Source organism: Solanum dulcamara, chromosome 8 (assembly GCF_947179165.1).
Source record: "Solanum dulcamara chromosome 8, daSolDulc1.2, whole genome shotgun sequence".
Classification (NCBI taxonomy): domain Eukaryota; kingdom Viridiplantae; phylum Streptophyta; class Magnoliopsida; order Solanales; family Solanaceae; genus Solanum; species Solanum dulcamara.
Genome location: NC_077244.1, coordinates 75,751,611 through 75,768,680, shown reverse-complemented (window position 1 = coordinate 75,768,680; position 17,070 = coordinate 75,751,611). Strand labels below are relative to the sequence as shown.

Here is a 17,070-nt window from a genome sequence, read left to right as displayed (position 1 = left end):
TTTTTTAGCTTTAATTGATTAGGAGATAAGACTAGGATTGCTAACGTCACATTTGACTCGAATTTGTCTTTTATATATCACTTTGCGAACACAAATAGTAGTATTATAGTTTGGTTAATGGATACAAATTGCTAAGCTCATTGCCGTCAGCTTCTATATAACAACACGAAATACATGCAGTTATAGTTTGAACACTATATACAGTGACACATACGTAAGAGATTAAGCTTGCTTCGAGACCAAATCAAATACGCAAGTAATGTAAACGTATGGCTGTGCATATGAAAAAATATGAATCAAACATCGGTTATAAGCTGAATTTTGGCGTTACTCAAAGTGAAATGAGAGTGGCATGCATGTAACAAGAGTCAACAGAACGTCAACAAATGAACCATGCAACCCTACAATTTCTTTGAGCATGCATGTGAGTCTTTCAATTTCAAGTAGTTGTCACATTATTATTATTATATGCATATCTGTACCAAAAAATTTCCAAGTTGTAGCAGTAATTACAAACTTAAACTAACTTAAAAAGCAGGTGAAACACGGCTTTCTTCTTTATTTTTGTTAGTTCTTTTTCAACCACATGATGTCTCGTACTTTTTTGCCAAAGTCATAGTCATATATAGACAATTCCACAAGCGTCACGCTGCTAGCCTAGCTAGCTGGGCTGGTGGTCCGTCCCATTAATAATTGCGTTTAAGTCCATAACTTGTTCTATCATTTTTTTAATTTTTTTTGGGGTGTGTGGGGTGGGGGGTCGGGGGGAGATGGTCTACCATTGGGGGAAAATAATCACTGAACATTATTTTTTTCTCACTGATTCAATCAAAAATATATGAAAATAATAACTTAACATTTTTGAATGAAAAATAGTGACTTTTTTTTAGTAGTGTCCATGGATTCACTAGTTAATATAACTGCGCCAAAAGTTTAGGCCAATAAAAAGGAATCACTTACAATTTTTGTGCTGGTAGAGATATAAATTTCTGTACAAATCATTTGCCAATCTTTGATGCAATTGTAAAGATATTTTTAATATATATTTGACTTTAAGGGTTTTAAGTTTTAAAAACAAATATTCAAGATTTTTTTCGGGTGAGTTCGTAAGAGAATGCATATTTATATCATATTTACGTTGGATATGTTATTCTTGCATTTATAGCATACTTCAAAAATCAATTTGAGATTTTTATCCCAATTTACATGAGGTAGGAGATATTCTTTTACCAAAATTACATAGTTACATGTATATTTATCCTCCTGTTAAAAGATATACATGTGGTTAATTTGAGGGAGGATACGTTAATCTCCCAACTTGGCATCGTCAAATCATTACATCGAATTATGCTTTTAGCCATGCTAAATAATACTCCATTTGTGCTATATTATATGTTATTATGATATGTTTTGCTTTTCAAGGGTTAAAATCATTTGAATTTTGATTTATTGTGTAGTTATTGAATATTTTAAAATTTAAAATATAAAATATTTAATTAATCTAATTTAATTTAGCTTTAAAAATAAGTTAAATTAAAAAATACTTTTTAAAATATGTTTGACAACTAATTGGGATGAAGAGAGTATACGGCTAATATATCCCAATTTAAATGCTCAATAGTCAATAGTGACATAAAGAGAAACTAAACCTCATCATATATATGAAATAAACCTGACACTCTTGTGGAAGAAGACCAACTTTACTTCAAAAAGTAAAAAATAAATTAACTACTAAGTACCGGAAAATGAGCTAAAAGGATTATTTGAGGGTGGAATAAAGGATAAAGGATTTTTATTTCTTTTTTTTCTTTTGTTATAAATATTTAATTAGGGATTAATTATGAAGAGATGGCGTTGATTTAAAATATTTATAAACTTAGGGTAAAAAATTAAAAGATCAAAATTTATTTCTTTTAATTTCTAAATGCATTTCTTCCTCTTTCTCTGTCCTCCTCTCCTCTCTTCTCTTCTCTTTTCTTTTCCCCAATTCTTTCACTTCGATTTGATTGTGAAAATTATTTTTAAAAAAAATGAAAAGAGAAGAGAAGAGAGGAGAGGATATGTTGTTTATATAAACAGAAGTTGTTCAAGCAACCAAGTGATGTTGTTTAAACAACCCTAAGTTGTTTAGTTCAAACAGCAGAAGTTGTTTAAACAATCAAAAATTGTTTAAACAACCAAAAGTTATTTAGTTCAAACAACCAGAAGATATTTAAACAACTCTAAGTTGTTTAGGTGTTTTTTATGATTCTTTAGTTAAAACAATGAGAATAATTTAAATATCAGCTTGTTGTTTGGAGAAATATGAAAATATTTGCTAATTATTTTGGAGATCGAGATATGAAAATATTTGTTAATTGTTTAGACAAATGTTTAAACATCGGCGTTTGAAAGGCTGAAATGTGTTGAGATTGAAAAAAAAAAGATATGGAAGAAGACGAAGATGAATGTGGGAAGGACTGCTGCTGCTGCTCCCGCTAAAAAAATGAGCAGATTTTCTGGAAATTGTTTGTTGCCCTTTTGGCTAAACAACCCTCTTATATGTTGGGCCTGCTTGTAAATTGCAAAATTTTGGGGTGTATAAAAATATTCTTTTTAAAATTAGCATAATCCATTAATACCAAATTATACTAGAGTCCCTTTTACCCAATTTTTAAAACTTGTGTCCTAAATCCTCAAATAGATAATTCAAAAGTCTCTTTTAATTTTATTCCACGACTAACAAGAAGATAATCCAACAAATAAAATTTCATGGATTTTCATGGACAGTTTTGACTTCTTGCTGACTCAAAAAACCCTTTCAGTCCTTTTGCTTTTTTGTTAGGTAAAATAAATTACCTTCTTTTTACAGAAAATACCTTCTTGTAAATAGAGAACCAAATCTAAGTACTCTTAAGTCTCAGTACTATTTTTTAAAAGAATGATCCCATTTTTATTTTTTTTAAAGTAACTTTAATTTCAGCTTTCCACATAACATATTTAAGTTTACTGGCATTTTAATATTTTTAATAGAATTTTAATTTAAAATTAAAAAGTTAAATTTTTTTTTTTTATTTTTTTAAACTTCGTGTCAAATCAAATTAGACCATTTTTTTAAAACATAAGGAATATAGTAAATTGACATGTAGACGAGTAAAGGCACTATGTCAGGCTCCTCGTTTTCACAACAACATCTCTATACTTATCTCATTGAATAGTTGATTATAATATCGATTGTTGGTCTAAAACAATGGGAAAATGATGTTTTATAATCTTAAAAGGTCAATAACTCTTTCTTATGTATTATCTTCAAAGCTTCGAGTATCTTATTGACATATAGATGATTAAATAAAGTTTTTATTATTATCTTACCTTTAATTACATAAAAAAACTAATTAATTATTCTAGGTTATATAAACGAGGATAATTTTTTTTGTTAAAGAAAAGAGATCAATTCCTTCGTGAAATCACAAAGCGTTACTTATTTTGAAATAAAAAAATAATTAAAATATTAATTGTTTTAAAATGAAAAAATATTTAATTTTTACTTATCAATATAAAACTTTAGTCACACGCGTAGTATTAGGTGTCGTTTGACCCCAAATAATTTTTGAAAAAAACTTAGAATTTGTTTTTGAAAATTAATGTTTAGCCATATAATTTGTCATTAATTAACAAATATATTTGGCAAATATCCCAAATTTTCAAGTTCTAAAAAAAATTAGAACTTGAGAAGTTTTAAAAATTTAAAAATTACCCAATAAAACCATCATTTATTGTCGGAAAGAGATTGTTTGTCGAACGTGGAAAGATTTTATAAAAGAAAAGTTTGTTATTACTTTCTCCGAAAAAGAATAGTTTGAGTGATTAGATTGAAAAAAAAAAGAATAATTTATTTTTAATTCAATTAATGTATTATTCTAGCTCATATTGTTATTTTGTTGTTGTCGATTGTTATTAATTATGTTATAAGATTTTTTTTAAAACGAAATATGTTTATTATAAAATAATAACACAAATTTATGAATATTTTTAATAATTTTAAAAATTTACGAGTATAAAATATTATTTTTTTAAAACAGTAAAATATTTTTAGAAATTATCAAGAATATTTGTGAATTTAAAGTCAAATAATATCTTACGTCGAACCGGGACGGAATATGAGCCATGATACAATGTTTGGTAGCGCGAGATATTCACGAGGTGGAACGATGCAAGCCAAAAAAAAACAGCTGGCACAAGCTCCCCGCTATATCCAAATTCATTTTTGTGGCTTTGGGGCTACTTAAGCTGGGCCCACCTCCCTTATAATTTTGGTGTGTTGCAAGGGGCCGCGTGTCAAGCCAAAGTAGCTGACAATCTTGAGGGCCTTATTAACTGACCAGGTGAAAACAAGTCCATGTTACCAAAATACCCTTTTGCTCTCGTTTTTTTGGGGGGAAAAAGAGTCAAATTTGGGTACATTCTTTTCCTTGTTCTTTGTTTTTGGTGCATTGTAAAAAGAAAACTAGGGGCGGATTTAGTTGGTCCGTTTGGATATAAAAAAAAAAATGATATTTGAAAAAATTAAATTGTCCAAAAAAGATATTCATACTTAAATCAAATCTTACAAAGAAAATTAGAAATCAGTCTAATATATAATCAAATTTATTTCAATTTTTTTTATTGAAAATAGAAGAAAAAATATATTAGATGAGTGATTTGTAGGTGAAATGATAATAAGTGAATGAGTTATTTGTTATAAAAGAAAGTTGAGTTACATAATTTTAAGTTAATTATTATTAGGTGAGTGAGTTTTGTATTATAAAATAAAATTGAATGACATTATGATATAAAAATTGTTGTTTGAGTGATCGATTGAAAAATTAGCTCTATTTTGAAAGAAAGAAAGACAAAAGTTGTTGAGACTGTACTTGGCATAATTTAGGCGCACTGCTTGACCAAATAAGGAAGAAAAAAACTCCTATTAGAAGTATTAAACAAGGATGAACCATTCTAAAGCAAATGCGAGGGTGACAAATAATGTGAGTACATAAATGCATTTCAATTAGACAATTGCATTTTGCCCTAGGTCTTAGTTTTAAGTGGAACGAAATAATTAAGAAACTATAATTTAGATTCAAGCTCGAAGCATACTACAACATGTAAATTAAGAGTGATATATGAGTAAAAGTAATAGTCGAGAAATGTCCATGACTTTCGAAGGTTGCACTCTTGATTCTAAGAATGAATTTCACGGTCATAAAAGTTATTTTATTTTTTGATAAAATTTCTATGTAATTTTTTTGAGTTTTAGTTCTAAAATATAATAATTTACGGGAAATGGAGGTAAGAGTCCACATCAGCAACTGTATGTTCATCTTTGAGCGTGGGGTCCATAGAATGGATAAATCCAAATTATAACGTGGCATTTTGATGATTTTTGTAGGGGTATAACGGTGAATACAGAAAAAAGAAGAGACGGAGAAATGAGACGTGAAGAGAAGAATCTTATCCATTATTAAAATCCTTTATAAAAGCAAATCAGTTCCATCACTCAAAGAACATCAACACGGAGAGTGAGAAAAAGATAAGGATACAAAGTATACTACCTTCTAAATCCAAATTTAAAGAGAGAGCAACAACATCACATTCATTCTATACATACACGTGTCTGTATGTATACACATTAACCATTGTTTGAATTTCTTCTATCGATATACCATCAATGGCGGCTTCAAGGAGCTATTTCGCCACGGCCAACTACCGATACCTATCGACCCAGCGAGACGTTGCGATGACTCCTGATTCGGTCTTCGAGATCGACGAATCCGACTTGTGGAACTCATCGGCGGTTTCTAGGTCGCCGGAGTTCTGTAAGAAGTCTCCGAGTTCAAGGATCTCGAGGAAACAGTGCGAAACGAAGAACTATCGAAAAAGTTCCGGGGCGGCGGCGATGGCGGTTTCTTTGCCGGTGAACGTACCGGACTGGTCGAAGATACTGAAGGATGAGTATAGAGAGTGCGGAAGGAGAGATAGTGATGATGATTTAGACGATGATGATTTGGATAATCGGATTCCGCCTCACGAGTTTTTGGCGAAGCAGTTAGAGAGGACACGGATTGCATCGTTTTCCGTGCACGAAGGAGTTGGGCGGACTCTCAAAGGGAGAGATCTGAGTAGAGTCAGAAATGCTATATGGGAGAAAACTGGATTCCAGGATTGATCTAACAGTCGCAAATACTGTTATTTTTCTCTTCAAATCTTACATATTTTGATCCTTTTTTTTTCACTTTCCTTGACGGTGATTTGTTAACTTGAAGTTTATTTACATATCAAGTCCATCACTGCGTTGTGATTGTACTTTTATTTTATTTTTGAAATTTTGAGAGCAAATTAAGACAAAAAATTGATGGAGCTTTGAGATCTTGTCCAGATTTGCTGGTAGTTTCAGATTACAAAATGCACCTTTTTACACCATTGTTACACCACCATTGTTATGGATAATCGAGTTTTGTTCTATAAAGATATGTTGCTCGGATTCTTGATATGTGTTAGATCCTTCAAAACTAGCTAGGGTATTTTGGAGGATCGGACACGGCAATGACAATAGTTTTTGAGAATCTGAACATCTTAGCTCTGAAGTAGTTCACTGATAGAGACGTTACAATTTGAATGGAGTACATGAACACAAAACAACAAAGGAAGAAGAAAATCTAAAATATCTTAAGCCACTTGGGCCAGTATAAACTCCATTCCTTAATTATGATGAAGATATTGTAAATTTTCCATAAGACAAATTACTCTCTGAATAATTTCAATTTAATTTCAGATTATGGAGTTGCGAGTGAATTACGGGGTAATTAATTATTATGAGCATCTACTAACTAAAGAGTATCCACGATTGAATTCATTTGCATGCCTTTCGCCTTATCTTCCTTCCTAAATTTACTCGATCCACTAGCCCGATCCCCACCTTAATCCAAGATTTATTGCTTGGACCAAGTAAAACAAGATATATAGATCGATCCAGTTAAGTATGTCTATCTAGTGATTTAAGAGTATTTGCTTATTTTTTTGTGTATTATCCAAAATGAAGTTTATCCATACTTTATCCAAAAGTTTATCAAAGCAAGTAATTAAACTTATCCTTAATCTATCTTTATGGTTAAGAAATTATTATTTTGGATTAGAAGTTATTCACAGCCTGGATATGCATAAAGATTTCAGCTAGACATGGTGCGAACATGATACTAATCTACACTTATGAATAAGTACAATTAGTGAGAAGCTAAGATAGTTTAGGTGGTTACGTTTCAGTGTCTCCATCAATATAATGTCAAATCAAAGTTCAAATAATGCTAATTATGCATAAATAAATTGCTAAAAATGCATTATTTGTGAATTGCACTAATGGGTCCATGTCTGTGGGTGCAACATCCAACAGGTGTGCCCCTGATTTAGAAAATACTTACGTATTCTCTGTTGATTTTTATTTATTTACTATATTAAAAATAAATATTTAATAATATTTGTTTAATTTATGAAATTAAGGGATAATTTTAATTTAATCTCTAATTTATCTTTAATATTAATTGGTTGTTTTTTAAAATATATTTTTAATATTATATTTATTATATTCAAAAAGTGATATGCTATCATCGTTATTTTATTTATAATTTTAAAAAAAATATGCAAAACCAATAAAAGATAAGTATTGTTCGACGAAAGAAAGACGTATATAACTCAACACCACTACTTTGATGCCGTTTCTTTTCCACTAACTAAGATAAAGAGCTGTCATGTTAGATACTATTATTAATTAGAAAGATGCCTCCATGTGTCGCCTATAAGTTACCTGACTTCTCGCATTAGACGCAATTTCATTTTTAATCAGTCGTATTTTATATGATATGTTTTTCTTTTTAATTTGATTTTTTTAAAGAAGTGATATATTATTTTCCTTGGAAAGTATTTTAATCTTTAGCATCTCAATTTAAGATTAATGAAATGACTTGCTGGGATTCTGGGACCACTTGAGATGAAATTACATCTCTTTTTTTTAAAAACACTTACATAAATAATTATAATTATATGGTTATTAAATTTGAATAACTATAAGTATGCTATTTACTAAAAATAATTACAGTTTTTATTTATAATTATTTGTATGTGTGTATAATTTTTTATTTATTTATTTATGCATTAATACAATTATAATATAATGAACTAAATAAGATAAATTTATTAGCATAACTGACAATCCTATATTTACATTCCTAAAACTCTTTACTTTTCATTAGCAGTGCATAAATTGTGTAGCAGTATTTTTTTTTAATAAGAAAATTTAGCATAATATCTCAATCTTTCATAATCAATGGTATTTTTTTACCATAATAAACAAAAAAAATTGCACTACAAATTTTTTTTTTCATTGATTTTATTGCATCACCAACTATTACTTGTACGATATTGATATATACTTTTTTTTGTTGTTAGACTTTTTAAAAGTTGAATACATTGGTATAGTACGACATTAATATAAATGTTTTTTGTTGATAAATACACTATTGAAATACTAAAAAATATTGATACAAATATTTAATAATGAATAAAAATACACTCAAATACATGATACAAATGTAACACAAGGAACTAATAGACTTGGATACATTGATATAAATGTATAACAAATTGTAACATACACAATACATTGATACAAAATGAATAACTAGGAATATATACATTTTGATACATTGATACAAAGTATAATCATTATCACTTAAAAACAAATATATTTGATACAATAACAGTGAAATAAATACACCAAATACATGAATACACTGGAGATACAAGTACATTGATACATGAATATAATACATATATGCGTGCATTTGATTCATTGAAAAGTCTCCAAATTTGCACCAAAAATTTCTCAAATTCGAGATATAAACTCCTCGTAATATCTAACCTTTCAAAATATCACTCATTAATTTTAGTAACAATTTCATAAATCCGAAATTTGAACTTTAACTTCAAAGCTTTCTCTCATGGCTGACAATATAGTTTCGTAAATCATTTCGAGCCAATGATGACGACGTTTTATTGGAAAAAGAGAGAGAAAACGCAGTGTCATTCAATTTGAATTTGAAAAAAAAATATTTGAAGGAATCGTCCATGAAAGAAAAAAAGAAGAAAAACAATCATTCATGAAAGAGGATGAAATGTATTAATTTGGGGTTATATAATAATTTGGTGAGAGAAGAAAAAAATAGATAATTGAATTAAATACATTAATTGCTAATCTTTAATTGATTAAAATTAGGAGTGCATTAATTGTCTTGAATTAAATAATTATTTAATTATGTATATAAAATAAATTGTTATTTTTGTATAATTAACTTTGTTATTTAATATTTAATTGTATTCATATAATATAAAAAAATAAACAATAGTTATTTATATTAAATATATATTGATGTTTGCTATATTCTATAGTTTAAAGAAAGAGAAAAAAAATAGAAAAATATGTGGAACGACTCTCATCGCGACCCATTAAATGATAATTTGTATATTTTGCATATTGTAATTTCTAAAATTAACATATGTATATCTGGCCAAACACACACAGATAAAATTATTTGATGTTTTCTTTTAAAAGACGATTATGAAAGTTATACTCAATATTAACACCACCAATTTCGTTAAGACCATATCAATTTTAATTTGTTACACAATTTAAATTTTCAAGTAAACTAAGCTGCATTTAGTTTGATAGGGACTATGGAGTCCTGATTCGGAGAAAATTTTGTTGGGAGCGTCATCCTGAATAGATCGAGCAGTGTGCAATCTAAATTTAATCAGAATTCAAATGCGGGTTTCGAACACTGGGTAAGAAACCAAAAAAAAAAGATAGGGACTAGGGAGTACTTCCTCCGATCTAATTTACTTATCATATTTTTTCTTCATACCCTCTCCGTTCTTATTTACTTGTCAAATATTTCTTATTTTTTTTTTAATTTTGACAAATCAAAAAAGGTGAAAATTAATATATCTCTTAATTTTCTAAAATAACAATATTTTTAATAAGAAGATAAGTAAAATGGAGTGGAGGGAGTATTCGATATCAGTGGTCTTATCAAGCAGTAAACTGTCTGCTTTATAGGGTAAGAGTCTGTTTGGATAGACTTATTTAAAGTAACTTATAAGTTGAAAACTGTTTATAAGTTTTAAAAAATAAGTAGGTGTAACCCAACTTATTTTTTTTGACTTATAAACTATTTTCAACTTATAAGCTACTTAAAATAAATTCATCCAAACAAACTCAATTATTTATTGAGGCTTATTTTAAGCACAAAATGACTTTAAGTAAGCTAGTCAAACACTCAAAAAAGCTGAAAACAACTTATGAGTAACTTATAAATCAATCCAAACGGGCTCTAAGAAAAAGGAAATTGATGTGTGTCACTTTGGATGTGTCAAATATAAACCGATTTAGTTAAAAAGCATAATTCCAAAACTCAAAAGATATGGAATATCGTGAAGATACTTTCATACTGTCCTACAGGTAACTTCTTGCAATCTTTTTTGGCCTTCATCTTTCTCTCTTTTCTCTTTGGACTATAAAATATATTACCAAAAAAGGGAAATGAAAACTCCTAGAGAAAACATGGGAAACGTTTATTAATTAGCCAAGAATGATACTTCTTCGATAAAAAATTATATTATACTTTAAATATATTTAAGAATATTAATCTCCCTTTAACTTTTTCGTGTATTTAATTATTTATATTAAAAACCTCTTAAATAAAAAAGTTGACTCCACCACTCTAACCTAAACTATTTATTAATACGATTCTTTCTGTCAAGTGAAAGTGTTACACTGAAAAAGACAGGAGAAGGTTAACTTGTAGTAATCATATCATTCTTTATGTAATCGTAGTGTTTCTTCTCATTTCACATGTAGAAATTTTATTCCCTCATAAACTCTAATTCATTATCATTAATTGAATAACTGGTTACACTATTCATCATTTAATTTGTTACAACTTGTAAGATATCTTTAATTTGAGTTACATTTCATTTGAATTTAATTAGGTTATATACAAAAAGAAAGATAAATTATCTGCTACGATAAATAAATATAACCTGGTGATGTAAAAATTTCTTATTAACATTGATCAATTTTTTAAAGTAAATAGAATTCTTGATGAGCTTTATGGGGAGAATAGTTGGAGGTGTTGATAGATAAGGAAAGTTGATAAAGAAAAAGAGTGAAAAGATAGGGGATGGGGTTTGATTGCTTTGTAAGTGATGGAAAAGTTGTGGACAATGGGATTCTTCAAACAATGGAGTACGAATGAGACAGTTTGTTGGCCTTTCTATCCTTTCTTGCTTTATGGCTATCGAATAGATTAAAAAAAAATCTCAATTTATATCAAATAAATGAATAAATGACACATATTTTGGATATACACTTTATATTCAGATATGTGTTTTTGATACAAGAATTCTACAAGATTCGATTAAATTATTTGTATTCTCAATTTATAACAAGTGTTTGATTTGAGATTTTTCTTTAAAAAAATATTTGATTTGATGTAAACATCGTATTTTTTTAAAAATTGAATTGTTTATGTTTTAGTTAATTAAGCAATATAACAACATTAAGCTTTATATTTTTTTTATTTTCTACCCGGTGTCAGGAGCCCGTGGAGCTTCGATTAAATCTGAATAGCATATTGCAGAGCTCATTCGGGGGTGGCGCTCCCAACCAACCTTCATATTAGTTGTAGCTTTAACGTTCACTCTTTTTGGTAAGCAGCCATTAAATCAAACATCATGTCTTTGATGTTCCTAGCTATAACTCAAGTTTCAAAATCAAATCAAAGTCCAGCTTTCACTACTGAATTCATTCTTTCTTGAAATTGTAAATGTGTCCTGTAATATTCACGATCTGCACTAACAATTTCTATCGAATTTTCAGGACAGTGTTGATAGTTGGGCTTATCGGTCCATTCAGTTGGGCCTATTGCCGGTGTGGTTATCAGTCTTTGATTTAGAAACCTGTTAAATCGATAATCAAATTCATAAAATATTCATTTTTGATTTATCGATTTTGATCATTAACCGTTCGTTTTTTTATTCCACCAATAAAAAAAAGTGCTCCTCTAATTTTTTGTTTTCCACTTGTTTGTTAAATACACAGTCTTTGTGAGTAAAAGTAACACGAATAACGTACGAGTAGAAACAAATTCAAATAAGTTATTGCTAAAATAATATTTTTTTTCTTGTCTGATCAAGTATCAAACTTGAATGTAGTAACACTGTAGCTTTCACTCAAAAAAGGTTTATAAGGTTGATTCATATTGATAGGTAGAACCCCACCAAGCCAATCAGAAAGAAAATAACAGTACCAAGACAACAACTATAAGACGCAATAGAATAATAATTGTATTTAAAATGTAAAACCACTATTACATAAATAGGGGAAAAATAATTTTAGTTTAATGTTATAATTGATAATCGATTTAATCATTAACGAAAATTTTAAAATCTAAAATCGAATCAAAAGCCCAATAAAAAAAATTGCAAACCGCTTAAAAATTATTAATTCAATAATTTGATACTGATAAATTAATACCATTTTTTTTCCGATTCGATTTATAGATTAAGCCAACTTTTACACACCCCACTAATGCCGTGCGTAATGTGATTTCATTTGTTCAAAGGGTTGTTATAGCAATATATCCGTCAGGACTCACGAGTACGGCGTCCTACACTTGGGCCTATGGATTGTGGTAGCCCATGAAAATATTATTTGGTGTATATTCATGTATATTTGGTATATATTTAGTGTATATTTTATTTATAAAATGTATCATAATGTATATTCAGTGTATAATTCATGTATAAGTAATCTATATTGTATAGTCAATATATATTTTCTATGACTTTTGTCAAGATATATACTGTATATTCACTGTATATTTTTCTATGATTTTTAACTATTTTTATGTAAATAAAACATGACTATATTTGTTGTAAACTAATTAGTTTAATTGTATATATTTGAAATTGTCCCAATATTACTTCCCAGTCCACTTGGTAAAAATTTCAAGAGATTTAATTGTACCAAGATTTTAAAAAAAAGTTTAATTACTACCCACAAACTTTAGACAAAATCATTTTCCTCCACTTATTCTTCATCATTTTCTTCCGCTTCAAAAGTTTTGCTCGATATTGATTAATCAAGATTTTATGGTTATTATATAGTAAATCCCCATAAATTGCATTTTGTCAAAAAAATAAATAATCCCCATAAATTTCTATTTTTTTTTGGGTTGATGGTTTTAATTTAAAACCAAATAAAATAGAAGACGTATCCCAGTGAAGTAAAATGAAAGTACCAAAAGTGAGATACCAAGCCAAATTAGGAATCAGGAGTGAAATATTAAGTCAAAGTCAAACTTTATTCATTGAAGGTATCATGAGTGAAACTCAACTTGAGACAAAAATGTCTAAAATTTGGCATTGTTGAGGCTAAAAGTTCAGACGAAAATGTGTCTTGGCAAGTAAATATATATATTCAAAGCCTTGCCACAATCATAACTTCAGTAAAATATGTCTTAAGTTTGGCCTTATCAAGTTCATAATTTTAAGGGGGAAAATGTTTGAAGTTGACTTTGACAAATTAAACCAAACTTTAGGTTTTATTGTCTGATGTATAGCCTTCACAAGATTACATTTTAGCTAAAAATGTCCGAAAGCTAAATATAATTTTTCAACTTCAACTGTGTACGTCTGAAGTTTGCAATTTTTTTTTAAAACTTTGGGTATAAATTAAAAAGTGCTATCAAAAGCTAATATTTGTGCACTTAGCCCCTCTACTTATTAACTCAACCTATTTTAACGCTCTCCAATACGGTCCACGTCACAGTGGAGATGGTAATTTGGGTCAAGCATGTAGCACGAGCTGATCAATGAGAAGCCTTGTAAGACAATTTTAAATATGTTTGATATGCTATATTTAGCAATAATAAAGACAAAGAAAAAGTTTCATTAATTTTATTTGATAATTAAATAAATTATAAGAAAACAAAAAAAGAAATTAAAACTTGATAAAAGTTGAGTGGATTGAGTTATAATCAATTATATTGTTTAAACTATCTTGAGTCAATCTATCTCAACCCAACTAATTTTATAGCAAGGTACAATGATCATATATTAATTCAATCTATTTTGACATGCTCAAATTCAATCCAGATCACATTTGTCATATGCAAGAATTGTTAAACAAAATACTAATAGTTACTTTCATGAAAATCCGATCATCTCATAATATTCTTTAACACTTAAGTGAGATAGAGTTTTTTCACTTGTTCATTAAACTTTCAAGTTACCTTTACATAAAAATGTATCACAAAAGTTTAGGAGAACTAAACACTCTGCAGTCCGGAGGTGATATTGATATTTTTATCGAATATTACTCTAGATAAGATCTTTGATGAATCAAATTTTTAAATATATATCAGACAATTCATTTTTCAAATTATAATTAAATATCCAAGTCAAGTCAATATAATATGACCGATCATTAATTAAATTCACTTTTATCATGTATTCCAATCCATTACATTAGATAAATATTATATACATATTGATGGCTTCCACCACGAGTCAGGGGACCATGTCTTTTGACACAATCAGTTGACAGGATGCTCGAGTTAGATGCATAAAGTAAAATGACATACAATGTTTGCGTGCAAACCTCCTTGCTCAAGGGAGAAAAAAGCCATGACTTGTCACACATGATTTCAATGACAATCTTCACTAATAAGAGAGTCAAGATTCAGATTACAAACTCATGCAACCTAAGAATTAAACTCTTAATCCATTCCCCCTTACAACAACTCTATTACAAGATGTGAGCATATATTAGCAATAACTCTATTGCCCACTACACCAATTAACTTTAGTTGATATAGACTTCAACAATATAATACACCACAGCTAACTCTTGCCACAACTAAGCAACAACTCTATTGCCCACTACACCAACTACCTCTAGCTGATATAGACTTTATCGGCTAACTCTAGCCACAACACACTCTGGCTACCTCTAGCCAATAACTTAAATCTAAAGTGATAAGAAAAGAAACAATCTACTATCCTTTATAACATATGAGTGAATTTACAATATTAAAGCATAAGATACAAAACTCAAAACCCAACTAAAAATGCTGTAATGTTGGATCAGGTCCATGTTGAGTGTGAGCAATGTTCTTCCTTGAAATGGATTTTACTTTTTGTATGAACTTGATTTGCAAAAGCTTAGTGTTTTTGTCATAATTACCTCTTCATAAGAGAGATAAAAAACCTAGAAGCAACGCCATTGGTCGAGGCAGCTTGCTGTTGCAGCACCTCTGTTGTGGTGCCACCAACCTCTGCAGCTATACAACTGTACTCCATTTTCCTGTCCTGGACAGATCTATCAAGTCCCATCATTTATTAAATCATCAAACACAAATATGCACCTTTGCTGCAATGCCCACCAACCTCTGCAGTTTTTGCAGCTTTATAGATGTACTCCACTTTCTTATCCTGGATAGATGTTACTCATGGACTAGGTCTCTCTACAAGGTCCCATAGTTTGTTAAATCATCAAAATACCAATATATAACATTTCCCCCATTTTGATGATGACAAACCATATCAAGTTTGTTCCCCTTTTTAATTATTGTCACTACTTATATATTCCCCTATCAGTATGCTTCTCCTTATCTCCGATATCCTTCTTACATCATTCGTTGTACAATAATTTGTTAAATCATCAAAATTCAAGACACAACACATATTCATTGAGGGTGAAAGGCTTTATCTTATCACACCATAGGACTAACAACATTTTAAGTTAAAAGGGAAGATACCTCCCTTTTTCAATGGACTCAACAATTAATTTGCGAGCATGTGAATTAATAACAAGAAATCGCCATGCATACTCGTCAAGCAAACTTGTAAAATACGGCAGTTTCGTTGGATCACCGACCATATCCAAACAGCCAACCTCACAGACACATTAATGGCGCGGCCAAACACTTTCTAAAATTAAAGCAAAATAAATATATTTCGTTGGTGCTAATTTAAGTTTGAGTGCAACTCTGTTTGGTCGACAAGAGAATCAAAATGAGCGACTTCTCGTCCATATATATGCTTAAGTTTGATCGTTATCTGAGAGGTATAATATTGAAGATGAGTTTGGCTTTATAAATTTATATACGTACTATGGAACTGTACATGGATGGTGTTTACCGTTTGAAATTAGGTTGCATGGATTTTGCCGTTTGGTACTAATTACAAGTTGACTTAAACATTACAATAAATTACCAAGTGTTTTAATGTGACAGCAAATGACTTTATGCGTGGATAAAATTCATCAATTGGGCCCCTAGATGGATAAATCTCACCGCAACAAAAATTGACCATCACTATCATGCTTAATTAGTACTTATTATTTGGTTGTTTAGGAACTTATCCAAAATTTAAGGTTCTATATTGGGTGAATATTATATGCCCTCTATTTTTCAACATCAAAAAATTGTCAATTTGATGATTTTTCCATATTAATGAATTTTAAAGTTTAAGATTTAAAGAAAACCTTCTTATTATTCAAGTTATCGTTTAGGCAATTTTTTTTTTGTAAAATCAAAAACCTGCTTATATTTATTTTATCTAAAAACTTTAGTCGAAAGTAACTTTTTTTTTTTTTTGAATTGAATGAGAAGAAATTCAAACAAACACAATGTAAAACTAAGGATTTATTTTAAAAAATGATTTTATATATAGGTACAACTAACTACATAAATATGTCCAAAAGGTACCCTTATCTTCTAAATCGACACATTTCATTCACTAAAATATGAAAACATACTTGGCGAGAATATAGTATATTTCCATTAATTGTATATATTATATATACAATGAATTTCGACGATATTGATAAATTAGTTTAGGATGTCTAACATTAGATTGGTAGAAAAAAAACTCTCAAGAACATAGTGCATGTAGCTATTTTATTTTATATTTCGAGTTTAGTGAATTTCGACCCCTCCA

The 17,070-nt window shown here is 29.2% G+C and overlaps 1 protein-coding gene across 1 annotated transcript; it reads left to right on the top strand.

Annotated features, from left to right (window-relative positions):
• The first annotated feature begins 5,507 nt into the window (after positions 1–5,507).
• Positions 5,508–6,411, top strand: LOC129899386 (protein S40-4-like). The gene has a single exon (XM_055974335.1). It carries the CDS (start codon positions 5,687–5,689, stop codon positions 6,182–6,184), a length of 498 nt encoding a protein of 165 aa, XP_055830310.1. The 5' UTR covers positions 5,508–5,686; the 3' UTR covers positions 6,185–6,411.
• Positions 6,412–17,070: the final 10,659 nt, after the last annotated feature.